The sequence below is a fragment of the Dipodomys ordii genome, unplaced genomic scaffold (assembly GCF_000151885.1).
Source record: "Dipodomys ordii isolate 6190 unplaced genomic scaffold, Dord_2.0 Scaffold72, whole genome shotgun sequence".
In the NCBI taxonomy this organism is placed as follows: Eukaryota; Metazoa; Chordata; class Mammalia; order Rodentia; family Heteromyidae; genus Dipodomys; species Dipodomys ordii.
In genome coordinates, this window is record NW_012267288.1 from 8419794 (window position 1) to 8435383 (window position 15590).

Sequence of the window (15590 nt, forward strand, 5' to 3'; positions counted from 1 at the left end):
GAGCCCAGTCTGTGACCAGAAGTTGGAAACTTTGACCTCCAGGTGGGAATGTGGTATGAGCTATCTCAGGCTTGATAGCAAGTTAGGAGGTTTCTAAGAGGTCTTGGGCGTATGATCTTTGGATTTGGCAACTGTGTCCATTTCTGTGAGAACAGGTCTGACCACAATATTGTGTAGCAATGTCACTGTGTGTGACTTTCTGCATAATTGTAGTGTGGACTGTTACGTGTGATTCCAGGGAGACAAAAACCAGTAAGACTGGGATGGAACAGCCATGAAAAGCAAGACAGAGGGGAAACACACAGCGTGGCAATCCTGAAGTCAAGGAACCAATATGTCAAGAAAGGCAGAGGTAGTCAGGCATTGTGGCATGTGCCTATAATCCCAGCTACTCAAGAGCAGAGGCCAACTCTGGCAAATGTGCAAGATCCTATCTGAAAATCAAACAAAACAAGAAAGGGCCAGGGGAAGGAGAAATGAAAGGTTCGAGTGGTAGAATGCTTGCCTTGGATGTGCACAATCCTCATTTCAATCCCTAGTACTGGGGGGGGGGGAAATAAAAATAAAAAGGCAGGGGTGGACTGCTGTGCAAAATACCACTCGGCCGACCACACTGAACAGCCATGATGAAAGTGTCAACAATAGCTTTTTGTTATTTTTACAAAACCACATTCCCCAGAGAGAACACTACAGGAAGAAGGAATGATCATTGATGTTAGCAGGTCCCAAGGGTTGGCTTCATTCAGGGGCGTGGTGACAGTTCTCTCCTGGCAGGAATGAGGCCTCCTAGACCCGACTCAAAGGAGCCCACTTGCTGTGGTGATGAAGAATTATAGCAACCAGGTCTGGATTTCAGGACTTGTCATTTGGAATCTGTATGTCTCATATTGAGGAAAGAGCCAAGATGATAGAGAAAAGGTGACAAGGGGCTGGCGTCAACTCATGTGAGATCAGTGGAGGGAAAATAAACCTCTATGTTCACTCAGCAATGGTTAGGAAGGAGTGAGCAAGGAGAATGCCCCAGCCTCATCTAGAGGCCCTGTTAAATGGACATTGGAAGGAAATACACCTCAGCACCAAAGAGCACTCTATGAACATCTGTCCTCAGATGACAGCCTCAGAGCAGACTTAGAGAAGATGTTGGCAGTGGAGTGATGCAAGACTGACCACAGTTCGTTTTGCTTCTGTTTTTATTTTGTGCCAGTCCTGGGACTTGAACTCAGAGCCAGGACATTGCCCCTGAGCTTTTGTGCTCAAGACTAGTGCTCCACTGCTTTGAGCCACAGCTTCACTTCCAGCATTTTAGTAATTAATTAAGGAAATAAGAGTCTCACAGAGTTTCCTGCCCAGGCTGGCTTAAATCACAATCCTCAGCTCTCAGCCTCCTGAATAACTAGGATCACAGGTGTAAGCCATGGACACCCGGCTGATTGACTTGATATTAAGGTCTCAGCTAAATAGCTTGGGCTCAGAGGAAAGGCTTGGTAGGTAGGTTCCTGTTTGGAATGAACAGGGACATTTAAGGGTGATTAGGGAGCACTGGAAATCATTAGTGACAGAGGTGACTGGGATGTGAAGTGTGATGGGGTTGGTCCAACATTACCAAGCTTGCTCTCCACATTTGTTATGCTTGTACAGACAAGGCCCCATGTGGTGTCACCTGACCACCACTCCCAATCCTTCTACACCAAACCTTTCAAGATGAGAGCTGCCTCCTGCCTTTTTCAACTTCATTTATGACAGTATTCTTTCAAGTTCAGGGCAGTTGAAAAATGTGAGAAACCAGAGTTTTAACTTTGAACTCAACTCCCTTGCTTTCAATGTTGTGTTTTTTTAATTCTAGATTTTATTTGTATTAGAGAGATGTAAAGCAGTTACTTGCCACCTGTGTGAAGGGCACATTTTACTAGATACATGGCATTACCTCCACAATCCTGGTGATGGATGCCAGGTTTCTCCGTACTTGGAAGAGACGTGTAGGGGGAGCAGGTGCTTGCCCTCCCTTCTTTGATGTTCCATTCTTGTAAATAATGAGTGGTTTGTCTTTGAACAAACTTAGCAGGTGAGTAGGTTCTTTGCCTTGGGAAACTCTGACCTGTGTGGAGGGAAAAGGGAAATAGGAGAAATACAGTTCAGAATGCAGTGAAACAGGTTGACTTTCTAAAGTCTTCTCACTTTTCTTTTCTGAAAATAAACAGAAGTACATATAAAATGCCAGGAGCAGAAGGAGAACGATAGCAGAAAGAACAGGTTGGTGGTAGTAATCCAACACAGTGCCCTTGTTCACAGTAAACATAGCATCCCTTTCGTTCAGAAAGCAGGAAGATTAACTTTCCTCATCTACATCACCAAATCAGAAAAGGCCAAAACAGCAGAATACTGGCATCTATATGATCTTATTTGAAAAATAACTTATAAGAAATGCATATAAAATTATATCAACACATTATGTATAGACACAAAGGATTCTCATATGTTTTGGATCTAGTTTAGATGATTAAGAGATATGTATTCATATACTTCAAAAACTAAGATAATAAAAAAGAAAGCAATCCTTGGGATGCTGGGGTATTGTACAGGAATATGGACAGCATCTTTAAAGAAACTCAGCAAGGTAGAGTTTACTTCTGCAGAAGGGTGCACCATTAGCCAGAATCCAGTAAGAAATCTCACAGAACAATCAGGCTGCTCCCTTTTTATTCCTAATGCAGTGGGCCCTGCCCCTCTGCTCAGATTGGCCAGCTCAGGTTCAAAATCTACAATAGGTTGTGGCTTAATTGAAAAGGAAGAGGATGTCTTAATTAGCAGGGATAAATGTAACAGGCTTTCTTAATTAAAGCATAGTAGGAATGGGATGTAACTAAAATACAATCAACCAGGGCCAACCATTTGGCAAAGGAGGATCTTTTCAGAAAAACAATTCTCAAAAGATTGACAAAAAGGAATAGGTAAGACATTGTTCCTCACAATACTATTACTATATCCCCATTGTGTGAGATGAAGTGTTAAAACTAATTATATATATTTTCTACTCTTCACAATACCTAAAGAAATGGAAATAACGCTGGGCTGTGGTAGCTCACACCTGTAAACCTAGCTTGTTAGGAAGCTGAGATCTGAGGATATAAATTTGAAACCAGATAAATCCAAGAGATTTTTTTTTTCCAATTAACCACCCCAAAGGCAGAAGTGGAGGTATTGTTCAAGTGGTAGAGCACCAGCCTTGAGAGAAAAAAGCCAAATGAGAGTGTGATACCCTGAGTTCAAGCCCCAGAACTGACTGATTGCAAATAATAGAAATGCTTAACGTATGTATTCTCCATATAGTATAAGGACTTTTCAAAGATGAGGAGATTAAAGAAAATAAATAGTAATTTTATTATTTCAATTAAAAATTAGATTAGAATTGTCTATTTCTCACACAAACTATGGGTGAGTTTTTACATAAAGAGTTAAAACACTGGGCCAGTCCCTTATTTCTTTCTTTTTCATTTGTTCTGCTCTGTTCTAAAACTAGTCTGTCTTCCTAAAAGGCCCAGGGGATCACTGAAAACAGCTGACTTCATCAGTATGCTTCAACTAGTAGCATTCAAATCAGCTAATTAGGAAAATATCCTCAGTCACAAAGCTTTGGCAGGTGGTGGTAGGGATGGAAAGGTGGTAAGGGAAAATGCTTAGACTGACTAGTCACTTGCCCATATAAAAGAAAAGGGAACATTGATGAAGGTTGATGCTTTATTGTGCCAGAAGAATAAGACAGAGAAAGGGCACATTAAAATTTGCTCAATAAGCTCAGTGCATTCTACAAAGGAATGTTTACAATGTTTTTTAAAGCATTACTGAGTACCACTGCCATCTAGTGTTGAAAGTGAACATTACTATTCTATTGCCAATTTAGGGTTCAACTGGCTTCATGGATCAAGTTTGATCAAGGTACATTGCATGCTTATGTAGACATGTCACAATAAAACTTCCTTGTATACTAATTGAAGCTAATAAAATATGAGTAAGAGGAAATGAATGGATTTTACGAAAGATCAGATTTGAGTGTAAATAATCTTTTGTCTTATTCATTAGCATTAACAATTATCAAGTTAAACTTTAAAATTTTATATACAGCTTTAGATTAGACCTGATATATATCTATTAATCATTATCAAGATAGAAAGAAAGTAGTTGAAAGGTCAAAAGTAGGTTTTACAGCTGGGTTTTATGTTCTAAAGTACCTGGCTTACTATTCTACTTAATTATTATGCTTGAAGACACAATTACACATTTATGAAGACTTGAAAACAAAGCAAACCCCCCAAATGGTATGCCAATAGACTCTTAGCTCACTTGACATGAGACATGAGGAAATTAAGCTAATGCTTCATGCTGCTGTGTCAGGTTTGAAAGACATTTTCCCAGCAGATGGGAGCAGATGTCTTCCCAAAAAGTAGCTAGAGACACGAGAGGAAGATTGCGTAGAAACCAATATTAGTATTCCAGTGGAAAATCTAAGGCTAGAGAGTCACACCAAGTGTGAGAGTTTGGCCAGAGAGGAAAAACTCAGGCAGCTTAAGGACACAGATTGGAGCATCCCCAGTTCACAGCAGTGGCAGCAGTGGCAGCAGCTACCGCTGGCTGCCACATCGACATAGAAAGTCCAGGACAAAGGCACAGAGATGGTGTGCAAGTGGATTCTACTCACTGCCAGCAAGAGCTGACAAGGAGTAGAAATCTTCATTTGGCTGACCACAGACAGTCGCAGACCATGGACATGAACGGACCGGAAACCAAAGGATAGCTCTGAGTATCCCCAAGACATCCTCACTCCTCTCGGAGCAGCAGTGGGAAGGTAGCCCCTCCCCCACCACCAGAGAAAAACTCCATCTTTGATACTGACCCAGACCCAGCTAGAGCAGCTAGCATAACTCAGGCCTGGGAAGAAGACAATAGGAGACATTCAGCAGGTCAAAAGGCTCAGCTCCACCCCTGGGGAGAGTTGTTCCTCCCAAGCAGAGACAGCTCAGTATGGGCTGGCCCTGGTTGATTGTATTTTAGTTACATCCCATTTCTATTATGCTTTAATTAAGAAATCCTGTTACATATGTTCCTGTTAATTAAGACATCCTCTTCCTATTCAATTAAGCCACAACTTAAATATTACAGAGAAAGAACAGACAACTATTCAAGACAAATTCAAGAAATATGATAGATCTATTAAACACCTAGAAAACACCATCAGAGGCCTAGTTTGAGGATAATGGGGGTAGAGGAGCACCTAGAAACAGAAGTTAATGGTCTAGGAAATTTATGTAACAGGATCCTAGCAGAGAACTTTCCAAACATGAAAAACATAGGCTTATTCAAATACAAGAAGCATTTAGAACCCCAAATAGACCAGACTAGAACAGGACATCCCACCATCATATTGTAATTCACACAGGATCAATTCAGACCAAGAAAAGGATCCTTAAAGCTGTCAAGGAAAAAAAGACCAATCACCTATAAAGGGAAACCAATCAGAATAACTTCAGATTTCTCAGCAGAGTCCATGAAAGCAAGAAGAGCATGGAATTATGTATGCCATGTCCTAAAGACAAACAACTATCAAACAAGAATATTGTACCCAGTAAAACTCTCCTTCATAACAGAAGGTCAAATAAAAACGTTGCATAGCAAGATACTTAAAGATGTCCTGCACATAGAAAACCAACAAGAGCACAATAAAGGCCAAGAAACAGCCCCCAAAGAGAGAATCCAAGAAGCATAGGAAGAACACAGTTGGCATTGCCTCCACAAAGGTAGATAACATGGCAGGAACTACTAAACACCTCTCAGTCCTAACTCTCAATATTAATGGTCGTAAATCTCCAATTAAGAGATCCTTCTGTCTGTTGCCTTCAAGAGACACACCTTGCTCACAAAAGCAAACATATTCTGAAAGTAAAAGGCTGGAATAAAATCTACCAAGCAAATGGCCCCCATAAACAGGCAGGAGTTGCAATCCTAATATCAGATAAAATAGACATCAAATTAAAATTAGTGAGAAGAGATAAAGAAGGTGATTACATAGTAATTAAGGGATGTCTCCTTCAGGAGGATATCATAATTCTAAAAATATACTCACCAAATAATGGAGCACCCCAATTTATCCAAGAAACACTACTTTCCCTAAAATCACACATAGATCCAAAGACATTAATTGTCTTTAATGAGCTATCCCTGCTGGATAGCTCAACCCAGCAAAAACTCAACAGAAACCTCAGAACTAAACAACTGAATAGATCAACTATACTTAACAGACATCTACCAAATATTTCACCCAGCAGCATCAGAATACACATTCTTCTAAGGAGCACATGGAACATTCTCCAAAATAGACAACATTTTAGGTCACAAAGCAAATTTGTCCAAATTTAGAAACATTGAAATTATGCCCTGCATTCTCTGAGAACAAATGGAAATAAAATTAGAATTCAACACCAAAAGCCACCAAAAGAAATCCTGTAACACATGGAGGCTGAAAAACACACCGTTGAACCACCAGTGGGTCATATAAAAGATGAGAAAGGAAATTCAAATGTTTATGATATTTAACAAAAATGAACACATAAATCACCAGCTCCTCTGGGACACAGCAAAGGCAGTACTCAGAGGCACGTTTATAGCTCTGAGTTCCTAAAGCAACAAATTGGAGAGATCTGAAACAAAAATTTAACAAGGCACTTAAGCTCCTGAAAAAGAGCAACAAGGTAAACCCCAATCCAGTAGACAGAAAGAAATAATTAAAATTAAATCAGAATTAAATGAATTAGAGTCCAAAAAAATAGAAAGAATAAACAAAAGTTAGTTCTCTGAAAAAATTAACAAAATTGACACACCCTTAGCAAATCTTATCAGAAAAAAAGAGAACACACCCATATAAACAAACTCAGAGATGAGAATGGTAACATCACCACTGAAACTAAGATTCTGAACATTATAAGGGAATACTTTTCAAACCTTTATGCTAATATACGTGAGAATCTGGAAGAAATGAATAAATTTCTAGCAAATATTGACATGCTTAAACTAAATTAAGCTGAGCTAAACCAACTTAATAGACCCATATCAAGCATTGAAATAGAAACAGAAATAAGACACCTCCCACCCAAGAAAAGCCCAGGACCAGATGGATTTACAGCTGAATTCTACAAGGCCTTCAAAGCAGAACTCACACCAATACTCCTCTAATTCTTCAATTTCTTTGATGAACATCCATGCAACATTTCTCAACAAAATTTTGGCCAATCAACTTCAACAACTCATCAAAAAAAATCATACACTGCAATCAAACAGGATTCATTTCAGGGATGCAAATCTGATTCAATATACACAAATCAATTAATATAATTCATCATATCAACAAGGGCAAGGATAAAAATAGATGCAGAGAAAGCATTTGACAAGATCCAACACTCCTTTATGATGAAAGCTCCGGAAAAACTAGGAATTCATGAAACATTCCTCAACATAATAAAGGTTATCTATGACAAACCTACAGTCAGCATTATACTTAATGGCAAAAAGCTAAAGCCATTTCATCTAAATTCAGGAACAAGACAAGGATGTCCACTCTCTCCACTTCTCTTCAATTTAGTATTAGAATGCCTAGCAAGGGCAATAAGACAAGATGCAAACATAAAGGGGATCCAAATAGGGAAAGATGAAGTAAAACTCTCCCTCTTTGCAGAAGACATGATCTTGTATTTAAAGAATCCCATGGACTCCACTACTAAGTTACTTGAGCTGATTCAAAACTTTGGCAAAGTAGAAGGGTATAAAATTAACCCTCAAAAATCCATGGCTTTCCTTTATGCCAATAATGAGAAGAGCACGGCTAAAATTAGGAAAGCAACTCCTCCACAAAAAATAAAATACCAGGGCTGGGAAGGTGGCTCAGTGGTAGAGCGCTTGCCTTGCATGCATGAGGCCTTGGGTTCGATTCCCTAGCACCACATAAGAAAAAAAAGCTGGAAGTGGCCTGTGGCTCAAGTGGTAGAGCGCTAGCCTTGAACTGAAGAGCTGAGGGACAGCGCCCAGACCCAGAGTTCAGGCCCCATGACCGGAACCAAAAAATAAAATAAAATAAAATAAAATACCTAGGAGTTAACTAAAGAAGTGAAGGACCTCTATGACAAAAACTTTAAAAACCTGAAAAAGGAAATTAAAGCAGAACTAAGGAAGTGGAAAAACCTCTCATGCTCCTGGATTGGGAGGATTAACATTGTGAAAATGGCAATACTTCCAAAGGTTATGTACAAATTCAATGTGATACCTATCAATATCCCAACCTCATTCTTCATGGAAATAGAAGAAGCAATCCAAAAATTTGTATGGAGCAATAAAGATCCTGAATAGCAAAAACGATCCTTAACAGAAAGAACAGCACTGGAGGAATATCAATTCCAAACTTCAAACTCTACTACAAAGCCATAGTAATCAAAACAGCTTGGTACTGGCACAAGAAGAGACCTGAGGACCAATGGAATAGAACTAAAGACCCAGAAATGAGTACACAGACCTATAGCCACCTAATCTTCCATAAGAGGGCTAAAAAAATAGAATGGAAGAAAGACAGCCTCTTCAGTAAATGGTGCTGGAAAAAATTGGTTAAACACCTGTAGAAAACTAAAGCTAGATCCCCAAATATCACCCTGAACCAGAATCAACTCTAAATGGATCAACGACCTCGGAGTCAAAGCAGACACTCTGAAAACATTACAGGAAGGAATATGAGAAACTCTAGGTCTCCTTGGCGCAGGCCGAAATTTTCTTAATAGAGACCCAGAAACACAATAAATCAAAAAAGGGTTGGACAAATGGGATTGCATGAAGCTGCAGCACTTCTGCATGGCAAATGACATAGCTAGCAAGATCAAGAGAAAGCCCACGGATTGGGAGAAGATCTTTACTAGTCATACAACAGACAAGGGTCTCATATCTAAAATACACTTAGAACTCAAAAACTAAATCCCTCAACAACAAATCCTCAAAGTAACAACCGCAATTTATAAGTGGGCTAAAAACTTAAAGGGAGATTTCTCTGAAGAGGAAATAAGAATGGCCAATAGACACATGAAGAAATGCTCAGCTTCTCTAGCTATAAAAGAAATGCAAATCAAAACAACGTTGAGATTCCACCTCACCCCAAGTAGAATGGCTATAGTCAAGAACTCTAATAACAACAGATACTGGAGGGGATGTGGACAGAAGGGAACATTACTGCATTATTGGTGGGACTGTAAACTTGTTCAACTACTCTGGAAAGCAGTATGGAGGTTCCTCAAAAGACTTCACACAGAGTTCCCTAGGACCCAGCAATCCCACTTCTGGGCACTTACCCAAAGGATAACAACAACAACAAAAAAAGCCATACTAAAGCTACCAGCACAGCTATGTTTATTGCAGCATTATTAGTCATAGCTAAGATATGGAACCGACCTAGATGCCCCTAAGTAGATGAATGGATCAAGAAAATATGAGATAGTTACACACACACACACACACACACACACACACTGGAAATCTATGCCTCCATCAGAAAGAATGACACTGCCCCATTTGTTAGGAAATGGAAAGACTTGGAAAAAATTATATTATGTGAAGTAAGCCAGACTCAAAGAAACATAGGTCCCATAGTTTCCCTTATCTGCAATAACTAGTATATGTCTAGGACAAGCAGAAGTCAAAAGCTATGTACATAAGACCATATAACCTGATCCTAAGCGAAATGAACCCCAAGATAGAGACACAAGAGGTTTTATCTTTTTTGCTATTTTTTATTGTACTTATATGTGATTTTTTTTGTTTCTTTTGTATGTTCTTCCCCCATGGTACAACCTCTGTTTTCACTATATTTGATTCTGCTGCCCTGCATCTTGTAAATACATTTTTCTACATAATGCATATTTATGCACAAAAATACATTTTTCTAATTTGGGGAGGGGAAGGGAAATAACAAAATGCTTAAATAAGGATACTGGATGACCCATTGTAACAATGAGATGTACAAGACACTATGTTGAAAATGAACTTTACAACTTTGCGGGGGGAGGGGGAGGGAAGGTGGGGAGTAAAGGGATGGTAGGGGGAAAATAAAGGAGGGTGTAACAAGGCTTGATAGAAAATGGACTCATTACCTTGATCATGTAATTGCAACCCCTCCATATCCCTCCATACAGTATCTTTATAATAAGTAAATATATAAAGAAAAAAAGTAGCTAGAAAAATTTCCCAGGCAGCTGCACAAATGTCTCCAGCTGTAAAAAGAGAGGGAGAATGGAAAAGGCACAAAGTAATTGCAAGCTAGCTATAGAGACAAAGAACAAGCAAGTGTTACTTGGGTTAGTAAGAAAGAGACACAGGGCTGGGAAGGTGGCTCAGTGGTAGAGCACTTGCCTTGCATGCCTGAGGCCCTGGGTTCAATTCCTCAGCACCACATAAGCAAAAAGAAAAAAGCCGGAAGTGGCACTGTGGCTCAAATGGTAGAGTGCTAGCCTTGAGCTGAAGAGCTGAGGGACAGTGCCCAGGCCCAGAGTTCAGGCCCCATGACCCGGACCCCCCAAAAATAAATAAATAAAATAGACACATTTCAGTTACAGAATAATGTATTAAATAATCAAAGACCAAGAATTTCCTGTGAATACCAGTAAGAGTCCTGACAAAAAGTAGCAGATATTTTTTACCACTTGAGCCACAGCTCTACTTCCAGAGTTTTAGTATTTTATTGGTGATAAGAGTCTCATAAACTTTCCTGCCTGGGCTGGCTTCCAGCAATGATTCTCAGATCTCAGCCTCCTGACTAGCTAGGATTATAAGCATGAGCCACTGGCACCCAACTTATATAGTAACTATGTTTATAACAAATATGTCAATATTATCTCTTCCCATCCCCTTCTCTCCCTTCCACTCCTGTCCCATTTTCTTCTCCCCCATATATTCCCACACAAATAATCTCTCCAATCTCTTTTGTTTTGCATCTCTTGTGTCTCTCCTTTTTTCTCCTTTCCTTTTTCAGCACATCCCCTCCCCACCCCCAACCTCCTATTTCTATCCTTCTCTTCCCCCTCTCTGCCATTTCCACTCCACTTTCTTTCAGTCAAGATTTTGGTACCTAAAAAAGAAAAATATGGAAACATGCTCTCTTTTTTCTAAGTTGATTTGTCTATACAAAATAATACATGAAGCGTTATGATTTGAGAGTGTGTAAAATACTGTTCAATTTTTTACCTACTAAATAGAATTATTCATCTGTGTTTGCTCCATATTGCTATATTTATTTCCTATCCCTTCTGCAGCAAATCATAAACACACAGGAATTTATTATCTTACAGTTCTGAAGGTTATAAGTCTGAAATGAGTTATTAGGCTAATTCAGTTGCTAGACCAAAATCAAGCTGTTGTAGAACTGAATTAGAGGTTCTGGTGATGATTTCTTTCCTTGTTAGTTCCCAGCTTCTAGAGGTTGTCCATATTACTTGGTTGGGGGCACCTTCCTCAAAGCTAGCAACAGCAGCGGAGTTTTCCCATAACACATCCCTCTCCCTCTGCTTTGCTCCCTGGTTTACACCTAACAATCCTGGCAATTACAGTGTACTACCCAGTAATTCCAGACAATCTCTTAAGGACAGCTAATGAGTGTGATTCCATCTTTAACCTTAACTCTCTTTCATCCTATAGCGTGACATGTTGGCAGGTTCTCAGGATTAGAATCCATACGTGCTGGGGCATTCGTCTGTCCACTTCAATTGCTTAACAACAGCTGGAAGCAGTAACCGTTTATTTGTTTGTGCCCGCCCTGGGCCTTGAACTTGGGGCCTAGATGCTGTACCTGAGCTTTGTGTCACGGCTAGCGCTCTACCACTTGAACTACAGCTCCACTTCTGGCTTTTTGGTGGTTAATCAGAAATAATTATCTCATGGGGTTTTCTTTCCCTGGCTGACTTCAAACCGCAATTCTTAGATATTACCCTCTTGAGTAGCTAGAATTATAAGCATGAGACACCACTGGTGCCCAGCTAGTAGTAAAAGTTTTAATGACAAATGATTGTCATGGTATATGGTATGATTCTAAAGGGAAAAATTATTCGGAGCTCTTAAGTTAACTAATATTTTTACATTTTTATTTTGTTTTTGTGCCCTTTCTTATCCAGAATCTGAGACAACTAATATGGTATGAAACCAGGGATATTTAAATTCAAACATGAAAATAGTTAAGGCAAGAAAATGTCAAATTCCCACCCCAACATGGGAGGAAAGTAATAGCTAGAAACTGAGATAGCAGCGCTTGGTGTGGTGATGCACACCCATAATCCCAGCATTTGGAAGCTGAGGCAGGAAGATCACAAACTCAAGGCCAGTCTGGGTTACATAGAGTGACATATTATGCTATTTGTTAAGAAATGGAAAGACCTGGGAAAAATTATATTAAGTAAGTTAGGCCCCGAGAGACAGAGGATGAATGTTTTCCCTTCTATGTGGAAGCTAGATTTAGCTTATAAACTTTTAAATAAATACATTGGGTAGTATGCAAGTGTGTACGAAGGTGTTAACTGAAATACTGTAGATTCAAAGGAGACCTCAATTAGTGTAATTTGTTAGAAAGGCAAAGTCAAAGTTCAGCAAAGTAAAACACCAGGACACAGATACACAAAAGGGGTGGACTGGGGTCAAAGGGAAAAGGGTAGAGAAGAGGGCAAGAATTCAGTAAAGAATCCAGTGTAGCCAAGCACAGGTAGCTCATGCCTATAATCCTATTTAGGAGGCTGAGATGTAAGAATGGTGGTTCAAAGCCAAACTGTTCAGGAAAGTCCATGAGACTCTTATCTGCACTTTAACATCAAAAAGCTGGAAGTGGGGCTGTGGCTCAAGTGGTAGAGGGCTAGTCTTGAATACAGCAAGTTCAGAGACAGCGCCCAGGCCCTGAGTTCAAGCCCCAGGACTGGCACAAAAAAATAAATAAATAAAAATAATTTAATGTGCATCCTACAAAATTAAGAAGAGCGAATGAAGGGCAATATGGGGAGGGAAGAATAAGAATGTTGAAAGGGGAGACATTGATCAAGAAGCACTGCATTCATTAACTGCTTTGTTAAAATGCTAACTCCTTTCCCCGTTCAATAAGTTAAAAAAGTAACACCTCCTTTGTACAACTACTTAAAGATAAAAAACAAACAAACAAATAAATGGAAAGGAAAGGAGAAGTAAGGAGATAAGAAGAGAAAAAAAAATTGAGCTAGCAAAATGTGGACGTGTGGTTAGTGGGGGGTTAAAGTACGGAACCTGCACAGCCCGGCCTCCCAGGGACCGATCCAGCTGAACAGTGAGGAACGCAGACGTGGTCAGCTCATCTCTTGTGGCATTGGCTCCTTGCCTAGAGGAAGAACAGGAAAGTCAATGAGCTGTACTCGTGTTTTAAGATTTTCTCACATAAGCATTTCAAAAAGAGACTTACGTTAGGATAGGTCAAGACCAAACCAACTTAAACTTGGGAAGAGGAAAGAATATTGAACCAGGCTAGAGTCAGCCTCTGAGACACGGTGAGAAGATCCAGAGCTAAGCACTGAAATTGGGTCTAATAATGACATCAGTACTGCCTCTTCCCATCTCCTTTTCTCCCTCCCCATCCTGTCCTGTCTCCTTCTTCCTAACTTCTCACACACACAGATACACACACACACACACACTCTCTCTCTCTCTCTCAAACTCTTTCCCATCCCTTTTCTTCCTCTGCTCCCTTATCTCCCCTTCTTTCTCTTTTCCTTTTCTCCCCCCTTCATTTCTGTCCTTTTCTTCCCCTTCTCTGCTCCTTGCTTGCCACAGCACTAACACAGAGTCCTGAATTCTTTTGCTCATTTTTTCTAAAAGCATCTGTGGTAGTCATTTTAGTCTCTCTTACTAAACAAAAAATAAGTAAATAAAATTAGGACTTAGCTCCTTACCTAACTTTGCTAAGTAATAATCATTGCTGTCTGACTCTAAGATGAAACTGCTCATTTTAGAACAACCAATCCTATAATAAAAATGATCTAAGTAGTACATGCATGCTACACAAGTCTCACCCGGGTGATTACAGGATGATTCGACCCCAGACTGCATGCATTTTAGTGATTGGCAACATAATCTAGGCCCTGTGAAACTTGAACTCTTGTGGGAGAGGTAAACTCACCAAGTGTAGATGATCTGTCCTCGGGGATAAGTGTAGAGGATAATGTAGCAGTCACCGCCATAGAATTCACCATAGGAATTTTGGTCAATTTGGACCCTACCATTGTTTTCCACACGCCAAATCTGAAAGAAATAGAGCAGACATGCAATAGTAACATTTTCCAGAATACTACTTCTCATAGGCCTAACGACTTTTAGTGCAACCGTATGCTTAAACAACTGCCAGGTAATTTTTGGAACTTGTTTGCAAATCAAGTAAAGGAAGAAGATTGACCAATCTGACAGCTTGTTGACTTCTTAAGTTCTTCTGTGTTTCGGTTTTGGTTCATTTGCTTCTCCACATATTGCTTTTTCAATATTTATCTCAGTTCTGTGTTGATAAATAAATATCTATGATTTGATCAGCTGGCAAGGAAAGCATAACATTCTGGTGACATAAAAGACTGCAGGGCTGGGAAGGTGGCTCAGTGGTAGAGCGCTTGCTTTGCATGCATGAGGCTCTGGGTTCGATTCCTCAGCACCACATAAGCAGAAAAAGCCAGAAGTGGTGCTGTGGCTCAAGTGGTAGAGTGCTAGCCTTGAGCTGAAGAGCTGAGAGACAGCGCCCAGACCAAGAAAGGAAGAAAGAAATACTGCAATATTTAGTGCAGAAATATATGTGTGTATGTAAAATAGTTGCATCACTTGTGTAATTTTTTTCTTCTCTGTGCTTTAAGACATGAGAGGCTGTTTTTCTAAGACGAGGAGCTGATAGATCTTGACAATAATAGCATAGCACTCAAGGAACTCAGTGCTTGTGTCCTGCTCATAACTCATGTTGAACCCAAATTCCCAATGTGATTTCTCAGAGGTGGGGGCCTTTGAGAGGAGAGTAAGCCATAAGGATGAACATAGACCTCTGATTCCTTATAAAAAGAGATCCTAGAGAGCTATCTAACTCCCCCCAACCTAGGAGAATAGAAGCTAAAAACAACTGCCTGTGAACCAAGAAAAGACGCCGAGAAAATACTGAATCCAAAATGCTTGTTGTTTAAGCCCCCAGTGTTGATTATTTTTGTTATAGCAGCCAGAGACAGATGTTAACAGCCTGACTACTGCTCTCAAAAGGAGCCATCTAGGTATAAACCTAAAAAGCAATGATGAGAATAAAAAGAGCCACGCCATCTCTCCTGCTACCTCCCTCCTTATCTTTATCACTGACTGAAAACGGAGAGATGAGAGTTGTAGATCAAAGAAGAGAGTGACCCGTGGTCAAAATCCTGTTGAACTCAGGTCCTGGGAGGAGCTGGGCATCACTCAGCCACGAGATACACAGTAGGCATTGGGGAGACAGTGCAGTGTTTTCTTGAAAGGAGTCGGAAGCACAGCCTCATCAAGCCTAAGAACCGAAAGAC

At 40.0% G+C, this 15590-nt stretch overlaps 1 protein-coding gene across 1 annotated transcript in view; it reads right to left on the reverse strand.

Annotated features, from left to right (window-relative positions):
• Scin (scinderin) overlaps positions 1-15590 on the reverse strand; it is an 83459-nt gene that overhangs the window by 10470 nt on the left and 57399 nt on the right. The window contains exons 9-11 of the mRNA XM_013023992.1: positions 14198-14319; positions 13312-13402; positions 1925-2095 (exon numbers count right to left, since the gene is read on the reverse strand). Of these exons, the coding sequence (XP_012879446.1) occupies positions 1925-2095; positions 13312-13402; positions 14198-14319 (384 nt within the window). The remainder of the gene's footprint in view (positions 1-1924; positions 2096-13311; positions 13403-14197; positions 14320-15590) is intronic.